Raw genomic sequence first — 23,545 nt, 5'->3', positions numbered from 1 at the left:
TTTTGAACAAAATTTCGAAGAGTATTTCATTAGATTATTTGTCCAATATCTGCTATTCCACTATCTTCGTGATAAAAACGGCCTCGTTAATTCAGTGAACCTTTCAACTCTGCCATTCGATGCTACGACCGCACTATCGGTAATACTTTTTGCTGGTATTGTTCGTGCGAACTTAATGGACGGAGAAATTATATACACCCAAAGCTGCGCATAATACAACCGAGACAATTGTACAGACATCGGGCATGGGTTTGCATACTGCATCGCAAAACGACACGCCCGCCATTCCTGTGGAGACGCCTAAACATCCAAACACTTGCTGCACACCAAACGTCGAATGAAGCGTAGACGGTGAGAAACATGCAAAATGCATGCTGGAACAAACAGTTCCGATCTCACGATAGATGAACGTGCCGAACGGGCGATGAAAGGGAAACGATTAACGTAACAAACACAACGCTCGGCTGTAAGTATGCGGCTAAACGGAATTACTTAACGTAAACTATTGGACTGTCAAACCTCTGGAAAAACAATTATCAATTTCTAATACTGAGTAAAATATCTAATATTGAGTAAAAATTACATTTTAATGATTTCTCACCTACGGCTGGCGAAAAGTATTGTGATGTTTAAATAATTTAAGAAAAAATAACGAAAAAAATGTTAAGCTGAAAAGGTACCCAAGGAAAAACATATTGCCGACTGACACGCAAACAGAGTTATTTTCCCATCTCTTTGAAGCTCCTGTTTTTAATTTTTCTCCCTTATTAATTCCAAGCGAACTAATGAAATGTGTCACTTACAAGCTGTACTTCCTTCCTTCCTTCCTTTCTTTCTCACTTGATAGTTTAATTGTGAAAAAAAAGATCCAATGCCATGATGAAATTTGCATAATCAAGCAACCGAATATCGGAAATACCATCCGATGTATCCGCCTCGAGCAGCCTTGCATCCGTTGGAAGGAAGTTCGATCGGAAAAGGAGTTTACTTCCATTCGCAGTTCGCCAAAGCGACCAGAGCCGGAAGAAAACGTGTATGTGCAGAAAGTCTTACCAGTAAGTGTCGCAACCACATGCAAGTGCGGCTTATCGCATAAGGAACATCCAGTACGAGGGAAGTGGGACCGATACCCGCTGCTCGTACACAAGAAAGTTGTCTAACCGGATCATAGGAACCGGTGAAAATGCAATAACCTACACCGAAACCGGCCTCCAGGCTTAAAAAGCGAGAGTCTTCGACCATCACCGTTGCCATACGGCCGGTACGGGCGTCGACGGAACGGCTCGCAGGCTTTGGGCGATCCTCGAAACTGAAGCCTTCAAGCTATGAGACCGCGAAGCACCCGTTGTGCTTTTCGCTCCGAACCGTTTTCGTTTTCGTTTACAGTCTGCAGCCCTACCCATTTACCGTTGGCTTGTTTTCTTGCTGGCTGAAGGCGGCGGTCAGAGACTGCTGGCCGCGACTTTAAAGGTTAATGTCACCGATTGTGCCGTCGGAGGGCGGCCACCTTGCAGCAAAAGAAAAAACATGTCCACGTAGACGCAATTGATTAACGCTGACAAGCCGTCGAAATGTAATGAGGTGACAGGTTCGACGCAACCGGGGGGCCTCATCTGGTCACTGGATGAAAGAGTCCACGGCTCGCCAGTGCAGCACCTCCGCTGTCAAGGATGTTATAAGATTTCCTTTTTTGCTGCTGCTGCTGCTGCTTCTGCTCTTGGTAAGCACTTTCTGTTTTCATTTGCCTTTGTTCAGCGCGTTCACCTACACTTGCGAGTGGAAAACAGATCGTGGAGCTATCAACGGTTTGGGATTTTTTGCAGCACCAAACTCGCAAAGTGTCTGCACCGAATAACCTTGCAGAGCCTTTCGTCACCTTAAGAACACGCCAGCTGACAAATGCTGTTGCCTCTAGTTGAATAGCAGAAAATAGTTTGCACTGAAACCTGATCGAAAAGTACAACCGGACCCCGGATCCAACAGATCAGTCCATTACGTAAGTGCAACCCAATAACGACCGCAAGAAAGTGCGTGCTGCACACATGCCAGCTCGCTGCACTGCAGGCAAAATCTGCATATGATGCATCGGCACGCAGTGTGCACGCGTTATGGATGCGCCTCGAGCTACCGGACGCGAGGGTATAAGAAGAGGAATCGCAGAAATGGCGCGCATAGGCCGCGTCAGAGGAGAAAACGCAGCCATCGTCGCATGTTGTCATTGGCGGTTCCCGTGGTGGCATTCAAAACTCGTAGTTACAGTCGTGCAGAAAATAAGTCAACAGGGAAAGCAAACAAGGGTGTGATGTTTTCCGTTGCAATGAGACCATTCAAAATTGAGTACCAGTGCTGTGCTTAGTCTAAATTACCTTGGAAAACGAAAAGGCTTTACTAGAATTAAAGGGGCCGTAAGTTCATTTCAATTAACATCTCATCGTAGAACGCATAATTTTAAATTAACTAAAGAAAAACGCATATGTCGTGTCCATGGTTATTTAAATGTTAAACGATATTAAAAAGATAATTTCTAAGAAACTATACAAATTGTAGTACTACTCTCTGCATTGATTCTTCGCAAAATATTCCATGTTAACTGGTTATTTAATCTTTGAATATGTTGCTAACCTTCTTCATCTTTCTTTTTCAATGGCCGTGCGTAAGACTCCAGTCACACACCTACGACTTCTGGCTAAATGTCCTCGATCTATCACCGCGCTATGAGCACCGCCGTTTCCTTGTCTATATACGTAAAGTAAATCAATGATTGTTACTAAAGCTACAGTTGTTTTGCGCTTAATAGAGTCGAATGAATCCAGGACAGAGCTAGGATGTTTGAATGAGCTGCTACCATAATGGCAGACTACCCAGTCTTAGCATTTACAATGTGACAAACAGAAATCTGGATAACTGAAAACAGGGCAGCCGTCCGGTTATACGATCAATTTTAGAGCACTGATGATTGTTTATCACGCCTACATTGTGAACCTGCCTACGAAATATGTGCAAAAAGACCGTCAATTAAATTGACACCAAGCGGGGCAATGAACAATAGAGTTGCAAAGGCCAGAATTTTGTCAACCGACTGCTCATTTTGCAGTTGTCCGGATTTTCGTTGATCCCACTGTAGGTCTTATGAACAAAAATGTTTGTACTTTCCCTTAAAGTTTTTGAATATGAAATGTCAACTTTCAATCGTTATTTTAAAACGCTATCCAATAATTTATAGTTAATTATAAACAATAAGAATGATTGTTCTACAATGGCTTACCTCTCCGATGGACTACCACTGCTAGTGACTACACTTACAAGTCTCTTCGTCACGCACTGTAGACCAAGGTACATGCGTACCGGAATGCCCAGCTCATCATCCCGATATGGTAGTCTAATCGCGGAAGCACTGCACACTCTACCCGGGAGCCGGTTTGTTTCACTTTTAATGAGACCTACTCACATATAATTTGCGACGGTCCTCCGTATGCGGTTCCAGCCGGACCGGACAACCAGGAACAAATCGGTAACGACGTTCCGCGAAGCCCATTTCTTCCAATTGCCTTGCGAGCCGCTGAATCGCACCACTCCAGAAGGACGTGACTGTGGATGATGCACCAGAAATGGAGCCTCTAACGTTGGGTCAAACATTGTTGAGGAGCACACTGTGCACTCATGGTGAGAAACTAATCGTAAACAAATAAACAAACCACACGATTGGACAGACAAAATCACATCGGATCGCCACTCGAGGTTCACGGTGGCGTCGAGCATGGCGTATGCGTCGGCCTCTGTCTGCTTCGTCCAGCGAAGAGGAGGGTTACCAAATCTCGCACCGACACCGTGCCGAGCCGATCAGGTCGATCAATTGACGTAACCGGTCGATTGAAAAATCATATCATCTCGCCACTGGAGCAAAGCAATTGGGCCTCGGCGCTGTTTGCCCAGCGAACGAGCACAATGGGGCTCACGAGCAGCGATCTCTGGAAGCGTCGGTGTAAGTAATACTTATCAAAATAAACCGCATCGCTACCGGCCTGGACTAGGGCCAGCTGTGCCAGCATGTGCCGCTCGGATCATCGTGTACCATAATTTGCAATTGGTCAGATGGTTCCATCGGCGGATCAATGGGCGATACGCTCTCAAACAACCTTTGCGGCACTCATAACTATTTCTTCTTCTACCTTGACTCCTTCTCGTTTTATCCACCGATCACCGCAAGATTTGATCTGTAGCACGTACAGTAAATATTCACGGTGGATGCTTTTCGACGTGCTTCTGTTGATGATTCGCGGTTTATAGTGTACAGTGGGTCGCTGGGATGAAACGAGATGGTCTCCTGTCAACTGAATAGAAATTGTTTGTGTGAGTATTTCAGTTTTCAGCGGACATTTCTCGCCTTTCTGGGACACGGCCGTATCGAAGCGCCACAAATGGGACCCAAGGACGAGAAAAACGATTATGGGAATCTATCACTCAGCCTGCAAATGCATAACACTTCCGCTATTATGCATGCTAGCCAAGTAAATCGCTTTCTTCGTCATCGGTTGACATGACCCATTTCCTTTCTGACATTCGTGGGAAGCTCTTTTTGTCGGCAGCATTGAATGCCATATCTCAGACATTCGTTCATATGATTGCCATATCTCAGACCATTTTTCTCACAGATTTGCATGTCTTGTTGTGCTATGAATTATGAGTTGCTTTTTTAGAAGTTGAAGTTTTATCTAAGATCTGCTTAAAATAAATAGGGGGATTCACCCATCGGTGACCTAAATGTAATGATACAAATAATTTTTTTTCTCTCCTCAATATTTATAATACCAATATATTTTACACTTTTTTGTTACCTTATGATTAGATGAAACATCTTCATAATCACAAAAACCGTTTCACGACGTACCTATCTTTAACGATCTTATAGGAAAATTCTGTATTCTGAAGCGGTATTTGGTGTAGCACATTCTTATATTTTTAAAATTTAGAATGTCTAATAGCAAAGCCAGTTTATATTGAATTTTATATATCTTATACGTATATGTAATTTCGCGTTTAAGAAAGCCCGCGATAAGGCCTAATGATAGGGAGGAAATGTCCTAAGAACAAAAATGTCAGTTTGAGCATGTGGGCTCTAACAATACGGCAACGTCCGTCATACCTTAATAAATAAATAAAATAAAACTTCGCGTTTTCGATTCATTGTATTCAGCTCACCGTTATCAAAATGTTAATACTAATTTGGAAAAGTTGCGCAAATTGTATTTTTTTTTTTTATTTCTACGAATATTGGCTTATCGTCCGCAGCCTTCATTCGGTCGTTAGGACACTTCTATAACTGTTGCTATGCCTTGGTGTATAACCAATATTTTTGTAGTAGATATAAAATTGCTGTATATTTGCGTGTATAATCCGTTTCCATCCAATATTACGGCTTCGGAAAGAAGAGGTGTTTGTTTACACGGGATTTCCTACTTTATATTTATTGTATACCAATTGTTGTTTCTCTTTCATCAATATCATTCGTAGGACAATAATTAATTTTAATTTTCTACAGTATAACTTGGCATAAATGAGTTACAAACAATTTAAAAGGATTGTACAAAAGCAAAAAAACCAGAATGGCAAGTAGAATTCTTAATTTAATGAAAAGGGATGTTCAATAATTGTAATGTTATTTAAAAATTGTTGGGTTGGTTTATACAAGATTGATGTTAAAGACACAAAATTCCGGTTTCAAAAAAAATGTAACACAGATTACTATTAGTTTAATAAAACCAACAAACAACTGAAACCATCTATGTTGTAAATGAGTCTAGGGCAACAAGTTTGAACCATTTCCTTACTGCCGATCCGATGCGTTTGAATGGAAATCAATTTACGATGACTTCCTTAATGCCATCCTTAGTTGGTCGTATCATCCCTACCAGATACGGCCAAACCTCTACAAGGAATATCGTGTTAAATTGTCGGTATGCTTTAAGATGCAGCAGGGGAACGCGGTGCGACGGGAACGAGAAAGGCAATTTCCGGAGAGCCTTCCGTGCAAATCGCTGCATAAATAAAATAATTGAAGCAACCAAACATGTGCGTATGCCATAATTTCGATGCCGGCGCTACCTGGAGCAGTCTTTCATACGAACCCGACCAACCGCCATCGATAGCAGTCAATGTAGCCAACATTGATTACGTATGGCGACCGCGACGCTTTGCGCTGATCGTATCGCAGCTGGGTGCTTTTTCCTAGGTGTACCACCGTGCGTGCGTGCTCAATGCCACCGTGCAAGTATCCTGATGGCCGAAGATGTCATGCCGCGTAGGATTGTGCCGATTGCGTAATCCAGGAGTGGGCAATCGAAAAGTGTGCAATGTCTTCCAATTTCATCTTCATTGCTGCATTAAAGGGAAAACATGATGCTAAAACATGATACATGTCATTCATGTGGTAGTGAATGTCAAACTGAGGAACCCATGCATCAGGTTAGCCACCCCTGGCGTAATGGATCCGGTGTCATGCAGGAAGGCCATACTTCCGATTTTGCGATGCACAGGAACCTTGCATTTCCAACCGTTTTCGCGCGACGAAGGTGACACTGAAACGATTATCGAATACGCGAAGGGAAAATGATACAACCATCAGCAGGTGACGAGGAAAACGGGGAAAGTTATGAACATTAATGCTATCGATCGATGGGGCCTCGCGATCGACACGTGGAGAGTGGACGAGACTGACACACTGATGAGCGTCATCGGCCGCCAAGGGACACGGCGTCCGATCTCTAGGAAGTCTGATCTGAATGCTAAATTGGAATGTGCGCCATAGGGCTCGCGGCGGGCATTGATGCGCATTTAGCGCTCACCTCGGCCGACCTCCGCTTCAATGGACGGGCAACAATTATGTGTCGTGATGAAATGCACAAGGGAGAGAAGATGCTCGAGCTGCCCGCCGGCACTAAACGGCCACTTGATCGCTTGATGGTCGGTTTTGGATGATTGTTTTGATGATCGCGCGCCACCAACGAGCCCCGGCAAATGCTCTTGGCGCACAATGTTACTTTCGCCGATGAGGACCGTACACAATGGCCGCGGTAACCGAAACGCCATGGCGACGCGGCTGATCGGTTCATCAGATCGGTTCGGAATCGATGGCACGCTCCGGGGAAGCGCTCAGAGGGCGCGCGCAGCGGTGGCTTGCACCTTGGCTGGCGCCCGGCTGGAAGTCAACGATTTCGAGCCAAAATGTGTTAATAAATTGTTTTCTATAATCTTCCACTTTTCCCGCCCGGCGTGAGACACATTACGCGGCAAGGTAGTTATTGGGGGGATCTAAGGCGTCATTAATGTTCGATTATTAGATAACCATGCTGTTGACTTACTGAACTGTTTGTTTTGCTCCGTCGCGAAAGGTGTCCGAAGAGCACTTCTTGTTATTTCTTTTGCGCACGCAGACAACAGCAAGGGGCTTTCCTTGCTTCAATAGCATTTTGAAAACGTCGATCTCATCCATTGATCATCCGATCAAACAATTGTATCGCCATTATAGCATTTACATTTATTTGTAAACAATCTATCCCGTTGAGTGTAACTGAATAGACTTTTAGTTAAATATGATGTCATGAGCAGAAAAATCGATTACATCAATTAATTCGAAATGCAACATGCAAGATTGATTTGAAAAAAAACGTAATTACAATACTTATTTGCAATAAGGTTTTGTTTCTAAGATTATTTTAAAATTCAGCATAAACAAAACAATATTAACTGTACAAGACTAAATAATTAATGACAAATTTGCCAAATAAGAATGGGATATCAAATAAGATTTGATATATACCAGGATTGTTGCTTATCTGAAATAATACATACAGTGGCGGATTTAACTATGCGCGGACTAAGTGGTCGTGGGGCGGCCCGAGCTCGCAAGGGGCCCCGAAATATACTTAAACAAATATTCTATAGAATACAAACACATACAAATACAACAAATATTCTACAGTATACTTGAACAAATATTGTTAGAATTCATCAACTTTCCCTAATGATCGACAGGTGAGGAAACGAAATGGAATGGGCTAAATCTAACAATAAAGAGTAATTTTACTGTATCCTATAGAAATTAATGCTTAGAATCATAACGATATAATATCATGATAGTCCTCTGTACAATTAGAGTAGAAGTTTAACGAAAGAAAAACATTATATAGCTAACGAATTGGAAACAAGAGTGTATTTGCTTCAAAACAACAAGGTTTAGAACGAATAATCATTATTCGTCAAAACACTTTTCGTTAAATAGGAAATTTTATTCTTCTCTTAACTTCGATTACAGTTGTTAGTAAAAAGAGAAGAAATTGGTACAAAATCATATTTTCTTAACAACTAATTGTAGAACGAAAACCAAGAAAATTTGCAGGATCACGTATATCAGCGATCAGACTAAAGCTTTTAATAAGCTTTCGAAACCCCGTTAGATAAGCTTAAAGCTTTTCGCTCTTTCTTTTATGGGATCGTTCCCGGTCTCTGTGATGTTTTTATGGCGTGAAAAGCTCAATCTATGTCAGTTGTAAAATTCCGCAACTTAGTTCTCGTTCTCGTATTTTGAAACTGTTCAAGATGGTTCCAAGAAGGAAAATGATTTCAATCCATATTTCAGCGATTGTACACACTTGTTATTTAAAACTAGACAAGTTGACTCAAAATACTAATAAATGGACTTGAAAATGAATGAAATATTTTTGGAGTTTTTGCGTTTCCAAAACATGTTGACCAAAAGAGTGATTATGGAAACCCAAAATAGACGCGCAATGTAAGGACGATGGACTTCAAACTATAGTGCAGAAACGATGAGATGAAAGGCAGATTTGTACACCAAAAAACTTGTTTGAGTTCGGAGCAACATTTCTTTCAACGTGTTCAATTTCTGCATACACTTGTGACTTTAATATGCATCTGCATGTTTATTCGCTTAGTAACAACAGAAAATAAATAGTACAAAATATAACAAATCCAGTCTAATGAAAAACATATGCGCTCAGTTGGTGCTTCTTCTTCCTTATCCAAAACATATTGTCTAGCCAGTAACCAACACAACACCCTACGAAGCCCTCATTTATGATTCTCTTTGTTTAGCGGAACTCCATGCTCGTCAATTTCCACCGATGGCACTAGTGGCGGCTTGAATCCTCCGTACTCGATGCGCAAGCTCTTGCCGTAGCTGGGACTGCGACGGAACTTCACGTCGCTCTTTACCGCCCAATGATCCTCTAGCAGCGGTGTTGGTCCCACATAATCATCCTTTACGATGGGTTGATGATGGACATATCCGAAGTTTCCTGAAACATTTTTATAGTTAAAATTCATTAACTCCGGCCACAGTTACGCGTGGATGTATTCTATACCTGCATACGTTTCCCCAGTGTATGGAATTCCATAGATCGGTTGCGACTTTTCTGGTGCATAGTGTGTCTGGAAGTTCAGATGATTTCCATCCACCAACACCGGGTTCGAAACCGAGGCGCCGAAATGCAAATCATTCTTGGGATGGTGATGATGGTTCGTATGGTAAACCGCATGCTGCCCAGGCATCTCTACTATGGACACCTTAGGATGATGATGTGATTTGGGGAAGAAGTGGTCGACAAAGTGTTTTTTCTTTTGCGCCAAGAACTTGCCCAAATCGAAATGCTCGTGGTGCACCGTCTTGATGATGGAATGCGTCGGTTTGGGCTCGTGAACCGGAAGTGCGATATACTTCTCGACGGGATACGGAATCGGGATGCCCACGGGCACCTCCACTGGATAGTGCACCGGAACCTGCACCGGGACCTCTACCGGCACCTGTACCGGGTAAGGACGATCGACGATTTTCTCCACAATCTTCTCCACCGGGTAGGGACGGTCGACAATTTTCTCCACCGCATACGGCACCGGACGATCGACGAATTTTTCGACAACCCGTTCGACGGCCACTGGCACCGGAACCTGCACGTGCTTCTCGACAACCCGCTCGACCTCGACCGGCCGATCGACCAGCTTTTCGACCACCTTCTCCACTTGAACCTCCACCGGATACGGTCGATCGACAATTTTCTCCACCGGATACGGCCGATCGATGTACCGTGCCACCTCAACCGGCACCGGCTTTTCGACAATCTTCTCGACGGTAACCGGCCGATCGACAACCTGCGTCACCGGGTAGGGAACCTGCACCTCTTGGGTGACAATCTTCTCCACCTGCACCGGCTTCTCGACGATCTTCTCGACCGGCACGTGCACGGTCACCTTTTTCTCCACCGGAACAGGTCGATCGACGTAGTGCGTATGATGGACGGGCTTTTCGACGATCCGCTCCACCGGCACCGCCACCGGAACCGGCTTCTCCACGAACACCGGCTGCTGTACGATGCGTTCTACCGGTTTTTCGATGAACACCGGTTGCTTTACGATCCGATCGACAGGTTTCTCGACGTACACCGGCTGCTTGACGATCCGCTCCACCGGTTTCTCCACGTACACCGGTTGCTTCACGATGCGATCGACCTGTTTCTCCACGTACACTGGCTGATGGATGATCTTCGTCCGCGCCCCGTACTGACGTTGGTTCGGTTTTTCCTGTTCGATCAGAATGTTCTTGATGTTGAGGCTCTTCTGGACTTCCACCACGGTCCGTTCCTTCGGAGCCACTGTCACGCCACCGTCCACACAGTCGTCGTCCGGACGTGACCTGTCCGCATTGGATAGCCGCAATCCCGCTTGAATTGGTGCCAGATATCGTGACGATACCGGTTTCGGAGTCACTCCACCACCCACACCCACCGGGAGTGGGCGTGCCGTGGTCGAGACCAGCTTCTCCGACGAAGGTCCTACCGCTTTGTACCTCGTACTCAGGCGGGCCGCAGTTGATCCTCGAACGCGCGTCACCGTCACTGGTTTGATCGTGGTGACTTCCTGCTTGGTGATCAGCACACCATGCTCCTTTCCATCATCGTCGCACGGTTCCGCCGGTTTGCTGGCCAAGATTGTCGTCTCCTTCAGAAACTGACCGTTGTTATGGTCGTCCGATTCGCCCAGAATTTCCACATTGATTTGTTTGAACGGTGACCGATCTTGCAATCCGTTTACCGAGTGTAAGGTGCGCACACCACCAGACTCGGCCGTGTCACTATCGCCAACAACGATCGGTTGGTCGGCCAAACTACCCGGTTGTGCCAGGCTGTTCTGTACACGCTGGCTTTCGCTTGGAACGCTGTCTTCCGCCTTGTCGCTTACGTTGAAGGCGGTTTCTACTCGCTCCGTAACAGCACCTTCCTGTGCGTTGTTGATGTCCACCACATCCTCGTTACTGACCAAATTCTGCGTGCTCGATACCAACTTTTGGATGCCAACCGCGTCCACATCCACCTTCCCACGGTTAACGCCCTCCAGCGCTTCCTCCGTTTCTTCCTGCTTCGAATCGATCGGCTCCTGTTCCTGGCCCAACGGTGTTCCGATCGACGGTTGCACTAACGTAACGAGCTGGATTGGAACCGCATTGGGGCTGTACACAATCTGTCCGGATACTGGATCGTTTCCGGAAATGCTGTATCTGAAAGGAGAATAAAACTGAAATTGGTTAACACTGTCCAATATAGTTTTGGTATCAAAAACATATACCCATTGACATATTGCTGCCTTGGCTGGTCGACGATGTTATCGGTGTAGTATACGAAATAGTTGCTGCTCGGTGAGTTGTTGATCAGATGCTGATAGCGCACAACGCCGTGCGGTAAGGATTCCGGATGGTAGATCTGGAAAGGTTGGACAGTTGTGAAAGTTGCCACAAAACGCGAAAACGGAAGATACAAAAAGCAAATGCGTTTGGTCCAGCCGTTGGGTCCCGATTTCTTACCTGCTCCGGTGGTAAAATCGTTGGAAGGATGGCCGACTGCGGTGGCTGATCTTGAACGTGCGTCCCATTGCTGACATCGACGTAGGAAGGTGCAGCTCGAGTCTCTATTCGTAAGATGCACGCAAAAACTAATCCCAATGCCACCAGCATCCTGTTTCATTCAGATTCGACCTACAGTAGAATCGATCAAACGGGGGAGAGAAAACAGAGAAATGGCAAGGAATGGTGTAAAAATTGAAAGAAAAGTATAGCAATCAGAAAGTCGCTAGTAGGGCGCTCGGCATGAGTAGGATACGTTGCTAAACACTGGGTACCGTCGAGGCACGATAGGCAAATTATATACCCACCCCACAAGCGTATTCTCGTCCGTCGACGTGAGATCAACCCACGAGGTTAACACTTCAAACATTCCGGACGCCAAAAGTGCTGATCGACAGAGAGACGGAAATTAGCTTCGATTATGTTCACGTACTTGTGCTTTTCTGTACTTTTTGCCGAACATTATCATATCCAACTGCACGGAGCGGTGAAGGAAGAGTCAAATGTTTCCCTGGTGCCAAAGAACAGAAAGGAAAACATGATCGTAGCGAATCGGGCAATCAGACAAATGTTGCCTATGGCTTCCAATCGGTTAGAGAGCACGTAATGAGGTTTATTAGCCGTAAACATAGGCTTGCTAAGCTGCAATGGCTTTTGGACTAAGCGCTAGTCGCTTGAACAACGTGCTTTTTGTCCTTACAATGTAGCGTCGGCGAAGCGAATGTTAAAGTTACCGTGTATCTATGTACAACTATGAAAGAATGTTTAGTTCTAAAAAAATATTTTCACAGTTTTTCCATTAGTATTCTGTATCTAAATAATCAACACAAAGGACACTGTGGAAAGAGTTTGCCATTCTACTGCTAACTGAACATTAGTTCATTAATATCTGCATGAAAATATGAAAGGAATAAAATTTTTTACAATTTTGCATGTCATTGAAATGTAACTTATCTTGCTTATTTTTTATAATACAGCCATCTTTTTCATTTCAGTTTTGTTAAATCCTATTTACATAACTTGTGCTTATTTTTATTCTTTGTACTAGGGTTCTGTTTTATCTTTTCCATCGACAAGTTTTATTCGTATAATCCGTCCATTCGATAGTTATTTGAATTGATTCAACATATTTTTGGGAGAGGCAATTGTCAATATACAGGAATTGCAAGTATCAATTAATCTCGTAAATTTTGACGAACCGTAATGATTCGTTATTCATTTAAACTTCATTTCAATGATTTTTCATTTGATTAAAACTTATGTTTCATCAAAAGTATATGAACTTTCAAAGATACATAGATCATTTGACCAAAAACAATGTCGACCCAACCTCAAGTTTGTTCAGCTACCGTATACTCATTAGTATTTTTCCATATAGATGCGTCGATTTAATCCGATTTACGGTTGCTATGAAAGCAAATCAGTAACTGTTAGAGCAGATCAATCTAGCCATACAAACAACTCCATAAATCTAAACAAAAATTGTCTGTCCTACCTTTTCGTTTCTTACGTTCTGGATTATGTAGGAAACAGTTATACATCTGATCGATGGACATTGAGTAGCATAACAAACCGATTCCGATCCAAATTGAGAAGAAGTTTAACGCAAATCAAACGTTATTCATCCATCCATCAATCCGCCCCGCGATCGGAAAGAGATTCAAACTAAGTGGCCGTGGAAAGTTTTTGAAATATTAAAAACGTTTTAAATCCCTGAACCACCTGAACATTAAAAAATCAAAAATTGCTACTTATTTGAATAAGCGCTTCTATGACGTGCCAAAAATGATTGGAATTGTTAACTTTTATTTTGAACCAATTTGTTTAAACATTTGCTGGGAAACGATTTTCCACCTCTGGCTAAGCCAAAACAAAAATAAATTGGCGACACAATCGTCGATAGCGAGGTAAAACTACGTTTCCATTTCCTTGGTCCAAAAACGGAAAATCACCGTAAAACAATCCGATCGCGCTGCGTCCATCTGTTACCACCGATTTCCGGAACTGGTAACACGGAGGCGCCAACATTTTGCAATCACGTTACACAAACGGAACGGGCTTACGCACCGCTAAAGCCGCTGGGACACTTTCCCTTCGCCGACCTCCGGGGACCTTAGTCGGACTCGGGAGAGCCGAACTCGTGAGATTTCGCTCCTCGATAACGAGCACATCGTTTGCAAGCGCACATCAGCGAAGGATGACAAGCGCCCAAAAAAGGGATTTCGTGTCGGTCTGATAGGCGGAGTCGGAGTTGGAGGTAAAAAAAAAGGGGAAAAAACGGTCCCAACCATGAAGATCCCCCGCCATTCTTCACAGCGTGAGCATGAGTGGATGTCTGGCCAATTAGTCTGGTCGTTTGCCGGGTCGGTCGTTAGCGAAAGTGGTAGAAATGACCTATCAAAAGCATCCCCGAAAACGTACCCGTTCGATGGGAACATGTCCGTGTCACATAGGAAAGTTTTGTCCAAAGCCACAAGAAGCATCTAAAAATTAGGTTCATTCTTTTTTGTTTTTTTTTCATTCATACAGACTTTACAACAAAGTAAGAAGATGCCCTTATCACAAATTTTAAAAACTATGTCTGATGCTCCCCAGACTGATCCGTTTTGTTGGATTAAATTGTTCGCAATTGAACGAAATTTCTATTCATTGCTAGTGAATTTATCAAAAGAAACATCCCCACCGCGCAGGTCTTTCATATAACCTATTCCCCAGCTCAAAACAACTTTCACCAAATGCTGCGCCTGCAGCTGACACGAAATCGATTAGTGCACAATAAATTGCATGCAAAATCTTTCTGCAAGGCATTCCGAATTAAGACCGAAATATCCAATCATCTTAACCAGGCCTGTCGCTGCTTGTACCTTTCACGTGGTTGAAGAGATCCCTCGCTGGCACGCTCATAACTTTGTTGCAACCGTCTCGATTGTGTTGTACAAGTGATGGCTTAACAATGGAATGTCTTGGAGGATTTCCTTCTCTTGGATTTCCAACAACTTCATTCAGCGTGACAAGTAAGAAGAGCATCGTTTATTTAAAGGAACATGTTGAGGCATTCGTAATCCTTAAAATAAATTAAAACAGCTAGCTTTCCATTGCGCGGGCACTTCTTGACTATGATCAGTGCCGTTTGTACATTTCATTGCGATGTGTTTCCTGTGACGAACCAAAGGACGCGAGTCGACCAAACTTTCTATCCTCCCGTGAATAAACATAATAATTTATTAAATGGTTATTGGCCGCTTTTTAATTTCGCTGCACACGCTTCATTAACCGTTTTCAAGCCGATGTTTATATCCGGTACCTATCTCGGGACGGACACCTGTACATATTCCTGTCACTGGCACTGGCACCAAGTGCAAGTCGTTAACGTACCCAGCCTGGTCGTTTCCAATTCTCTAGGTGCATTTGTCCATGTTCATGTAGCCTCGGAGTATATTTTTCTCCTGCTTCAGACACCCTCAAACGGCTGGATGAGAATGTTGAAAAGCGACTATCACCCGCCCGTAAAGTCGGCATGGCTAGACCTGCTTTGGCATGGGAGTGCAAATATCAACAGATCATAAAATGCAATAAAACCGAACAGCACCCCGGGGCAAATTTGTAGTTGTCTTCATCGAAGGGCGTCGTTGGCGCTAACGCAAGTCATGGCTTAAGATAGTCGATCCGTAACTATCCTAAGCCATCGTGCTATTGTTCTTAACAGGGAACATCGAAGGAAAAGAGTTGAGCTTTTATACCATGATTATGTTTAACTTACAAGAATGTCTCTGAATTTATGGTGCACAGAACATTGAATGTTCGTGACGATTGGACTTGGTTGGACCTTTAGCACCTCCAGAAAATAAAACGCCTTTCGTTATTCAATGCCACCAAACGCTCACGGAACTGTTTGTACTATCCGATTTATTTGTCTAACGGAAACCGTGTAACACGCGCCATTCGTGCTTACGCAAACGTACTAAAGCCGACGTGAAAAGATAAACACAAACATGGGCCGCCTCCGAAGCTCCAAGACGAAGCGCCCCGCGGCGTGCTTACCGGGACTGACTAGACCCGAAGCCCGGACAAACATCGTTATTTTCTACTACACGCCATTTACTATCCCACCAAAGCACTTTCCGGCCTCCACGAAAAGCTTCCGAGAGATTGTCACAATACTCAACGTAATGCGCGTATAACTTCACGGTAGATAACGTATCTGAGATGAAACAAAGCATTAAAAAAAAATGTTAACCTCAAGAAAAACTATCTGGATTCCGGGGGGAGTTGAAGCTGCAGGACAACACAGCGTTAACCACCCACTTCCAACTGACTCCCTTAACCCTTAATGGCGCAAGATGTTCAAATCGTGAGCGGCAGATAAGAAGAAATAGTACTTTATTAAGCCGAATTAGTAAAAGAAGAGTACTGAAAATTAAGAGAATGAGTATTAAAAACTATAAGAATTGTGTTAGAAAAAACCACAAAATCTTTATGAAAGTTGATTCCTTGAGATGAATAACATTGTAAGCATCAAATAAGCCTTTGACAATTATATTATATTTTTTTCAAAATCGTAACTTGATTTAGACGGGGAAAATAAAAGAAACAATATCAAACAAACGAAATACGAACAGAAAAATTTACAAAAGAGTAATTTTCAACACTAATGATCAGTTTAGTTCAGATATGATATTTTGTTGGGACGTGGATACTATTTAAAATGTCAACATAATAAAAAAAATAATCATAATAACAAATTGTGGTTACGACTTACTTTACGAGTAAATCAAAGTAAATCAAGAAGAAATGTTCAAGTATTCATGAAATATTAAAAATTTCTTGAAAATGGCAGCAGTGAGAAGTTTATTTCCAAACAGAAAACCAATAAATTAATTTCGTTAAGGTAGAGTTGTCTTCTTCTTCTTCTTCTTGGCGTAACGACCTCTTGGTCATGCCTGCCCGTTAAGGGCTTACGAGACTTGTTTCCCTGTTGTACGTGGATAGTCAGTCCTCTAGTACAGGGGGGTCCGGTCTCGGTTGGGATTCGAACCCACGCCGTCGAGGTGTGGTGAGCCCCGGCGCTCATGGGCCGATTTTCTAACCGACGCTACCACTCGGCTGTCGCGGACCCCAAGGTAGAGTTGTGTGTAATATATAAATTGTGCTTGATTTTCCAAAGTGACCAAAATTATTCCGTTAAGGGTTAACTGATGGAAGGAAATGCAGCGTATGGAAAAGAGAAACTGTATAAAAAAGTCACAAGTAAAGTGGATGATAAGTCCAGCCTAATGGGGGTGAGAAAAAATAAAACCACGACGACAAGGTACAATCGAGCCCGAGTCACACGTAAACTGGACACGACAGGTGTGGGATTTTGGGGTGTAAACTGTGGCACAAAGATTGGCGTGGCGATTTTTCCGCGTATCTCAGTAAGCGGGGTCATTATGCTGGGAAATGCGGATGAACGGCGTGGAAATCCGGCCGGCACCCATCTTACCGACGACCGGCCACATTCGCCAAACACTTGATAGACGAGGAAAGTAACGAACGAAACGAGATGATGACAAAAGTTGCTGCTGCGCTGAGTGAGACCGTAATTTCCCGGCGAAGCTTCGTACTGCCGATAATTTTGTTTGCTCTTTAAAATGTAGTTTCTCCCAGATGCGCACGGTAATGGCTCAAACCAGTTCCCTACTAAGCATGGGAGCAAAACGGTCGGGTAAAACGATGTCGGTGCGTAATGACAGCCATTGAAGGTGACAAAACTGAAACTGCCCAGACATAAACTTTACGGTACTGCTAAGTGGTAGCGAGAAGGGGTGCCAGTTAAACAGTGGTATTTCTGTGTATAACACATGATGATTGTCAGCTTCCGAAATAATTTTTATATTTTAGCATGCAGCCAAGTCGATCAAGCTCATGCAATAAAATCAAATGCTATAACGGCGTCCACCTGGCAAACGCATTGGTGCCACGTTTTCCACGTTCCCAAAAACACCCCAAAAACGCACCGGCGACATCACATACACGATCTTTCACTGCACGTGCGTTTCAAGTGGTCCCAAAGTGCTTCGCTTTCATTTGGAAGGTCACACCTTTTACTTTCCTGCACCGTAGTGAATCCGTTGGACGCAGGGGTCATAAAGTGAAAAGCGAAAGACCTCCATCCTTCTTTTTTTTTTGATGATCTCCCTCTACTTTCCTCCCTACCCTACCTCATCATAACCACCTTGCCTTTTTCGCTATCCCTTTCGCTCTGCTTGGTTTCACGCTTACGAAGAGGTAAAACTTGCGCAATCATCGCATTATCACATGCACACGTGCACAGGCTCAAATGAATAATCATAACAACAACAACAGCAAAAGGTCCGCGCATCCATCATCTAAATTAATTTAATGTTCATCTTTCGTTTTCATCTCCTGCCCACCCGTCGGTGTCGTAAGGCTGCATCCCATTTGGTACAGATTTTGTATCGCAAAACGCTAACCGTCACAGTAGTTAACGCCCACCGGAGGAAAAACGGCACACCGCGCTCGGTTCGTCGGCTAATTGCTTGCTGCTACCAGGTGGCGTATCGAAACCATTGAACTATCTTTTATCTCCCTAATAGCATTACATTGTCTGCAAGCCATTAACAATTATGCAATCATCGGCGTGCAAAAGACGATTAGCTTCGATTAGAAGGTGATAGAATAATCATCTTTCTGAATAGAAAATTTTATAAAATTCTATTGCGTATTGTTGTTCAACATCTTTTTCCTTTTATTTTTAAATTCACGGGTTTTTTCAAAATTTTTCTTTTTTCTTGCAAAATTATACTACACTAAAATATTTTTTTTTTTGCCTAATTTCCGCTTTTCATCAAGCAGCAAATTGAAATAAGGGTAGGTAAAGAGTACCATCAATAAACTTCATCGAGAAACTTGTGTAGCGAAAGAACACAAGAATTAAATTTTCATTTGCTTTGCGGAATCAGTTTTCGTTTTTGCACGATTTAATTTCTTGCCTTGCAGTAACTTTACACTTAACACGGCCAAGCTTTCCATACAACGTTGTTTCCAACGGTGCTCCCATGCTGAGATGCTAGTGACTTTTTTCCTTTTGCTGAGATTCGCTCATGCTTACCCTTTAATATCGTGCACATTAAGCTCGCTCAGCAGAAATCAAACAAGGCTTTGTTCATTAATTAACCGTGTAGTTTTTTCTTCTTCGTTTTTTGCCACAAGAAACGGACACTTTCTGCACTCCAGTCACGAAGTTTGGGATGTGGATGCACACCAAAACACGTTCACGACTTTTCTCCACTCATTCTACGACTCCCGCTTCGGCGGCGAAGAAACAACACTTCACGCTGGCAGCGCAACGAAAGGACCACCGTCACGATTATTACGTACAGGACCTCCTGCGGTGGAGGTGGCGATGTAATTGGCCCGCAGTTCCAAAGCTGTCAGCACTAAGTGGTGGCTTGGTGCTGCGAAGAGCATCCGCCCCGAATCGCCGACCGCTACAAAGACGTTGCACTTTACTGTCACTTCGTTTCGTCAATCACTCCGTGGCAACACCGCGCGGGCGACTCAATAAACAAGCGCTGTTATTTTTTCCAACACTTCACGAGCTCAAAATTTCACTCCGGCTAACACTGGAAGCGACGGCCGGCAGGACCTCTACGCTCATTAAAATAAAAACCAATGCACAGCGGGCCGATCTGGCTAAATCGGGCCGAGTGTAGGTCGGTCGTCGAAAGTCGATTACACACGTTATGCTCACTGTGTTGTGTTTAAAACGGGCCGCCCCGCGTAGAGCCCGAGACCTTCCCGTAACGACCGGACGAGAAGTAGCTGGATTGAGTTTGTTTTTCACCCGTTTTTGCTTCTTAATATTTATATTCCTTTCCGGTTCAGGTTCCCGCTGGGCTGACCGGACGATCGCACGGGGAGATCGGGGCAGATCGTTAAACCTTTCTGAGGCACGCACGTACTCACGAAACCTCCGTCACTTTCCTTCAACAACCCTCTTTCGGTTCCCTAAAACTCCGTTTCCGATCGAGCCCGCGCTGTTGCAGCCGCGAAGGTTATTCACGAAATGATCGCGAACCGATCGTCTGCACTACATTTAATATTTCTTCTCGAGCTGGAGATGCTGGCGGAGACCTTGGAAAAGAGAGTGAAATGATGCTGGGTTGCTGCAAGAGAACCCGAAAAGCCGGTCTTCCGCGCGCGATTTTCAGCCCAACGCGAGAGGTTTTCCACGAGAGTGAGAGTGTTTGCGAGCTACTCGGGAGTTTGGCGGGAAGCCGAAAGGCCCCGGTTGATCGCTCGACGGCGATCGTCGTCGCGCTGCAGACTACTCTCGGTTGCGCCGAAGCCGGAAGAAAACAAGATGATGTTTATCTTGGGGCCTTTTCACAAACCAGACCAGGTAGGTATTTAGGCAAGAAAGTAAAATTTCTATGCAAACTCATTGTATTTTGAGTATAATTAGCTGGTTTGAATAAAACGACAATCGACAATTATGTAATAGATTTATTCAAAATCACAGAGCTCTGAATAATCTGCGAAATTAAAATGAAAAAAGATAAGACAATTTCCATTTCATTCGAAATTAGTTCATGCTGTTTTACAATAATTATTGCAATTACTTTTTTTAAGTATCATTCATTTGCATGTTTCTCAATTTGTTTTCCACTTTTTGTTTCGTTCGACATAATTTATTTCGTTGCATTGATCAACTGTTGCAGATGTTTTAAGTAATTATGAAGAACTTATTTTCGATGTTTCAATTATGATCTAAAGAATATAAAAGTATAAAGACGCTATAATTATTTACAAATCTTTTCCATAGTTCCACAGAAAACCTAATTTTTTATCACTATACCATTCGGTCAAAATATGCCTCTTTAGTTTACAACGTATATCAACCATGTGGAACAAATAGGGCTTCATTTGAAATCTATCTAAAGTTTCCGTTAAATTCAAAATAATTGTTTTGATTAAGGTGCCCGCGCTAAAAACAACCGATTACTCGATCCTATGGATATTTCCTAAGTAGTTTTGACGATTTTATGGTGTATTCGAGCCATCCATACTTGTTGACTTCCTTGCGGAAGGAAGAAGCATTCACGCCGATTCGATTTGATTTCATCATATTTTCTTTCTTTTCGTTGTCGTACAAATCCTTCCCGGGGACAACACGTAAACAGTACCAGCACACCGACGTTACACAAATAGTGAAACATTGATCAAAAGCAACGTTTATCGTAACACACTACGCGCTGCCCTAAGCGGTCCTGATTGTCGAAGTAAATGACTACCGACTAGCCAAGGGCAGTTTCGGGTGAGGCGAACGCCTGCGGCAGCAGCAGCAGCAGCACGACACCAGTTTGCATTACATCATAATCTAATCTCCGGTCTCCGGTCTCCGGTCTCCCGTCTCGAGTGACTGCGTCCACCTTGCGCCCGCGGAATGTGCCCGACGAGACGGAAAAATAGATCAGTTTTACCGAGTCATCAATCATGCGTAATAAAATAATAATTAATGACGCAACTCGCATCTCGCTGATCACGATTTTCCGTTCGGTGGTGCATGTGACAAGTTCCTGCTTCCCTCGCCGAAAATGCGGGTCACAAGCGCGGCACGTCCCAACGTCAGCACGACGTCCGGCTTCGGAACGCACTTCCTTCTTGCACTGAACATTATGCAAATCATCGTTTACTCTTTGTCAACCGGCCCGCTGCTGGTGGCATTTTTCGCAGTGTCAGGACGACAAGCGTAACAACACTAACACTCTCTGCATCCTTCCCTTGGCTGAAGTCACTCTCCGGTTAAGGCAGGGCTCCACTTGCTGCGAAAACAATGAACCGTGCACCCTTACCCGTACCACGGCGGGAAGCTGTGACTTATAATCAGACGAATGGCGAAGACAATCGTCCCGTTCCGTACGAGCGGTGTATTAACGATTGGAGCATTACAATACACCGCCATCGCGGACCAACGTCCAACGAAACATGTCCGTAGCCCGCCATTGTGGCAAGGAGCTGAGCGGCAAAGCGCAAAAGCAAAAAATAAATAGTACTACTAAATTACCAAAAGAAAATGGAAACAAGTGAACCACCATACCTCGACTCACCTCACGGCGGGAACATGAGGCCCGGCTGAAGAAAGTTCCAATAAAAACGGGTCGTACTTGTCACGCCATTGTGGATTTCTGCGCGCCGGGTGTGCAAAACTACACTGATTTATGTTGCTCAACATGGCCGGCGGTGTGCTTTGCGCTGAAATTTGCTGCTCCATAGCAACTGTGTCCGGAGCAGTGTTTTCCTCCGGGCCAATCCCCCTTTATCAGTAGGTGAGATGAGCGGGAACCCGGGGGACAAGGGAATCCTCCCGTCGCATTGCCCGGTCGACAGGTTTATGGCGATGATTGCATTGCTGGATGTCGTAATCGATGCGTACCTGCTTAAGGGGATCGTTTAACCTTAAAATTTTCCATTTAATTTGCTTCATAAGACAGTTGTTTATGTGGGACAATGTTAAGTACTTCCAGAAGGAATCACTTCAAAAGTCTGAACGTATTTTATGCACGAGCCACAACAAGAAGAATGGGCCAGCATTTTCTTCCTCCCTTACACCTAAAAGAAAGTTTAAGCACTACAAATGGTGTGAAAATAAAGCAAAACCCTCCACATGCAAAGGAGTTTTGACATTGTTTCTCTTTTGTCTTATCATTGAATCCCAAGTGTCACCATCGACCCCTGGCCACATCGGACATGCACTCCGTCACTGGGACTTGTATACGATTTAAACAATCGCACAGCGCGAAAGCGGATCCACATGGAAACCGTGGAACCAACTGTTGGAAACAGCATCGTGGAAGGGTTTAAAATCATCGTACAATGCGTTTTGCATACCACAGAACGAGGCCGCATCTGACAGGGTCGAAGATAGGTAAGAGCGACATGAAATAATCGTCTTCCTCAGCATCACCGGAAGGCACACGGAAATATGGGCAAACGGTGCGGCATATCGTTAACATCGTACTCGACAGTGAAAGCATAGCGCAGATGGCCAGTATGCTTTGTGTGGTATGCTTGCAGATGATCTCCTTGCCAGCAGCTCCGCAATGCGATGGCTCACAAACGACTCCACTGCACGATGGAGCGAAGCCGGGATAAAAATCAAAAATTCATTTTTGGATTTCAGAAAAATGAGATATGTTTTCTTAAACTACAAGATGAAACTAAGAAATGACCCAAAAACTAGAGCCTTAGTTCTTCCAGGTTCTGAGAAACAGCCCGTCAAAGTCAAGATTTGTGAAAATATTGCGTGAAAATTTGAAAAAAATCTATCAACTTTGAAGGTCTGTAACTCCTATAATAATGGCCGGAATCGGATTTCAAGCACAGTTTTGGAATGGTTTATTATCATGCTTTAAAATTGTTGACAGTTTAAGGAAATTGAAAATGAATGTCACAAAATATTAAGGATTGTTTCGCAAAACTCCTGGAAAATTTTTCAATTTTATGTTTTTAACCTTACGCCATCGCTAAGGATTGTGAAAGATTGTAATATGATGCATACCCACTTATAGCCTAGAATGTTTTGTAACAATAAATGATAGTTTTTTTTGCGCATACGCGCGCATCTTTACGTTA

General features: G+C 43.7%; 1 protein-coding gene across 1 annotated transcript; it reads right to left on the bottom strand.

Annotated features, from left to right (window-relative positions):
* Positions 1 to 9,087: 9,087 nt before the first annotated feature.
* Positions 9,088 to 12,019, bottom strand: LOC131285112 (titin-like). The gene is made up of 4 exons (XM_058313971.1): positions 11,870 to 12,019; positions 11,635 to 11,768; positions 9,381 to 11,566; positions 9,088 to 9,314 (listed from the first exon to the last, which is right to left on the bottom strand). The coding sequence occupies exons 1-4, from the start codon at positions 12,017 to 12,019 to the stop codon at positions 9,088 to 9,090; spliced, it is 2,697 nt and encodes an 898-aa protein (XP_058169954.1).
* Between the last annotated feature and the right edge of the window lie 11,526 nt (positions 12,020 to 23,545).

This window comes from Anopheles ziemanni, chromosome 3 (genome assembly GCF_943734765.1).
Source record: "Anopheles ziemanni chromosome 3, idAnoZiCoDA_A2_x.2, whole genome shotgun sequence".
Lineage (NCBI taxonomy): Eukaryota > Metazoa > Arthropoda > Insecta > Diptera > Culicidae > Anopheles > Anopheles ziemanni.
Note: the sequence above shows the minus strand (reverse complement) of the source record. Positions and strands in the feature narration are given on the sequence as shown.

What these genes read in the sequence shown, in the direction of transcription:
- LOC131285112 (XM_058313971.1), bottom strand. Translation starts at nt 12,019, where the DNA reads ATGCTGGTGGCATTGGGATTAGTTTTTGCGTGCATCTTACGAATAGAG. An exon ending in CGATTTTACCACCGGAGCAG is followed by an intron (nt 11,769 to 11,869) that starts GTAAGAAATCGG and finishes CAACCTTTCCAG; the next exon opens with ATCTACCATCCGGAATCCTT. An exon ending in AGGCAGCAATATGTCAATGG is followed by an intron (nt 11,567 to 11,634) that starts GTATATGTTTTT and finishes TTCTCCTTTCAG; the next exon opens with ATACAGCATTTCCGGAAACG.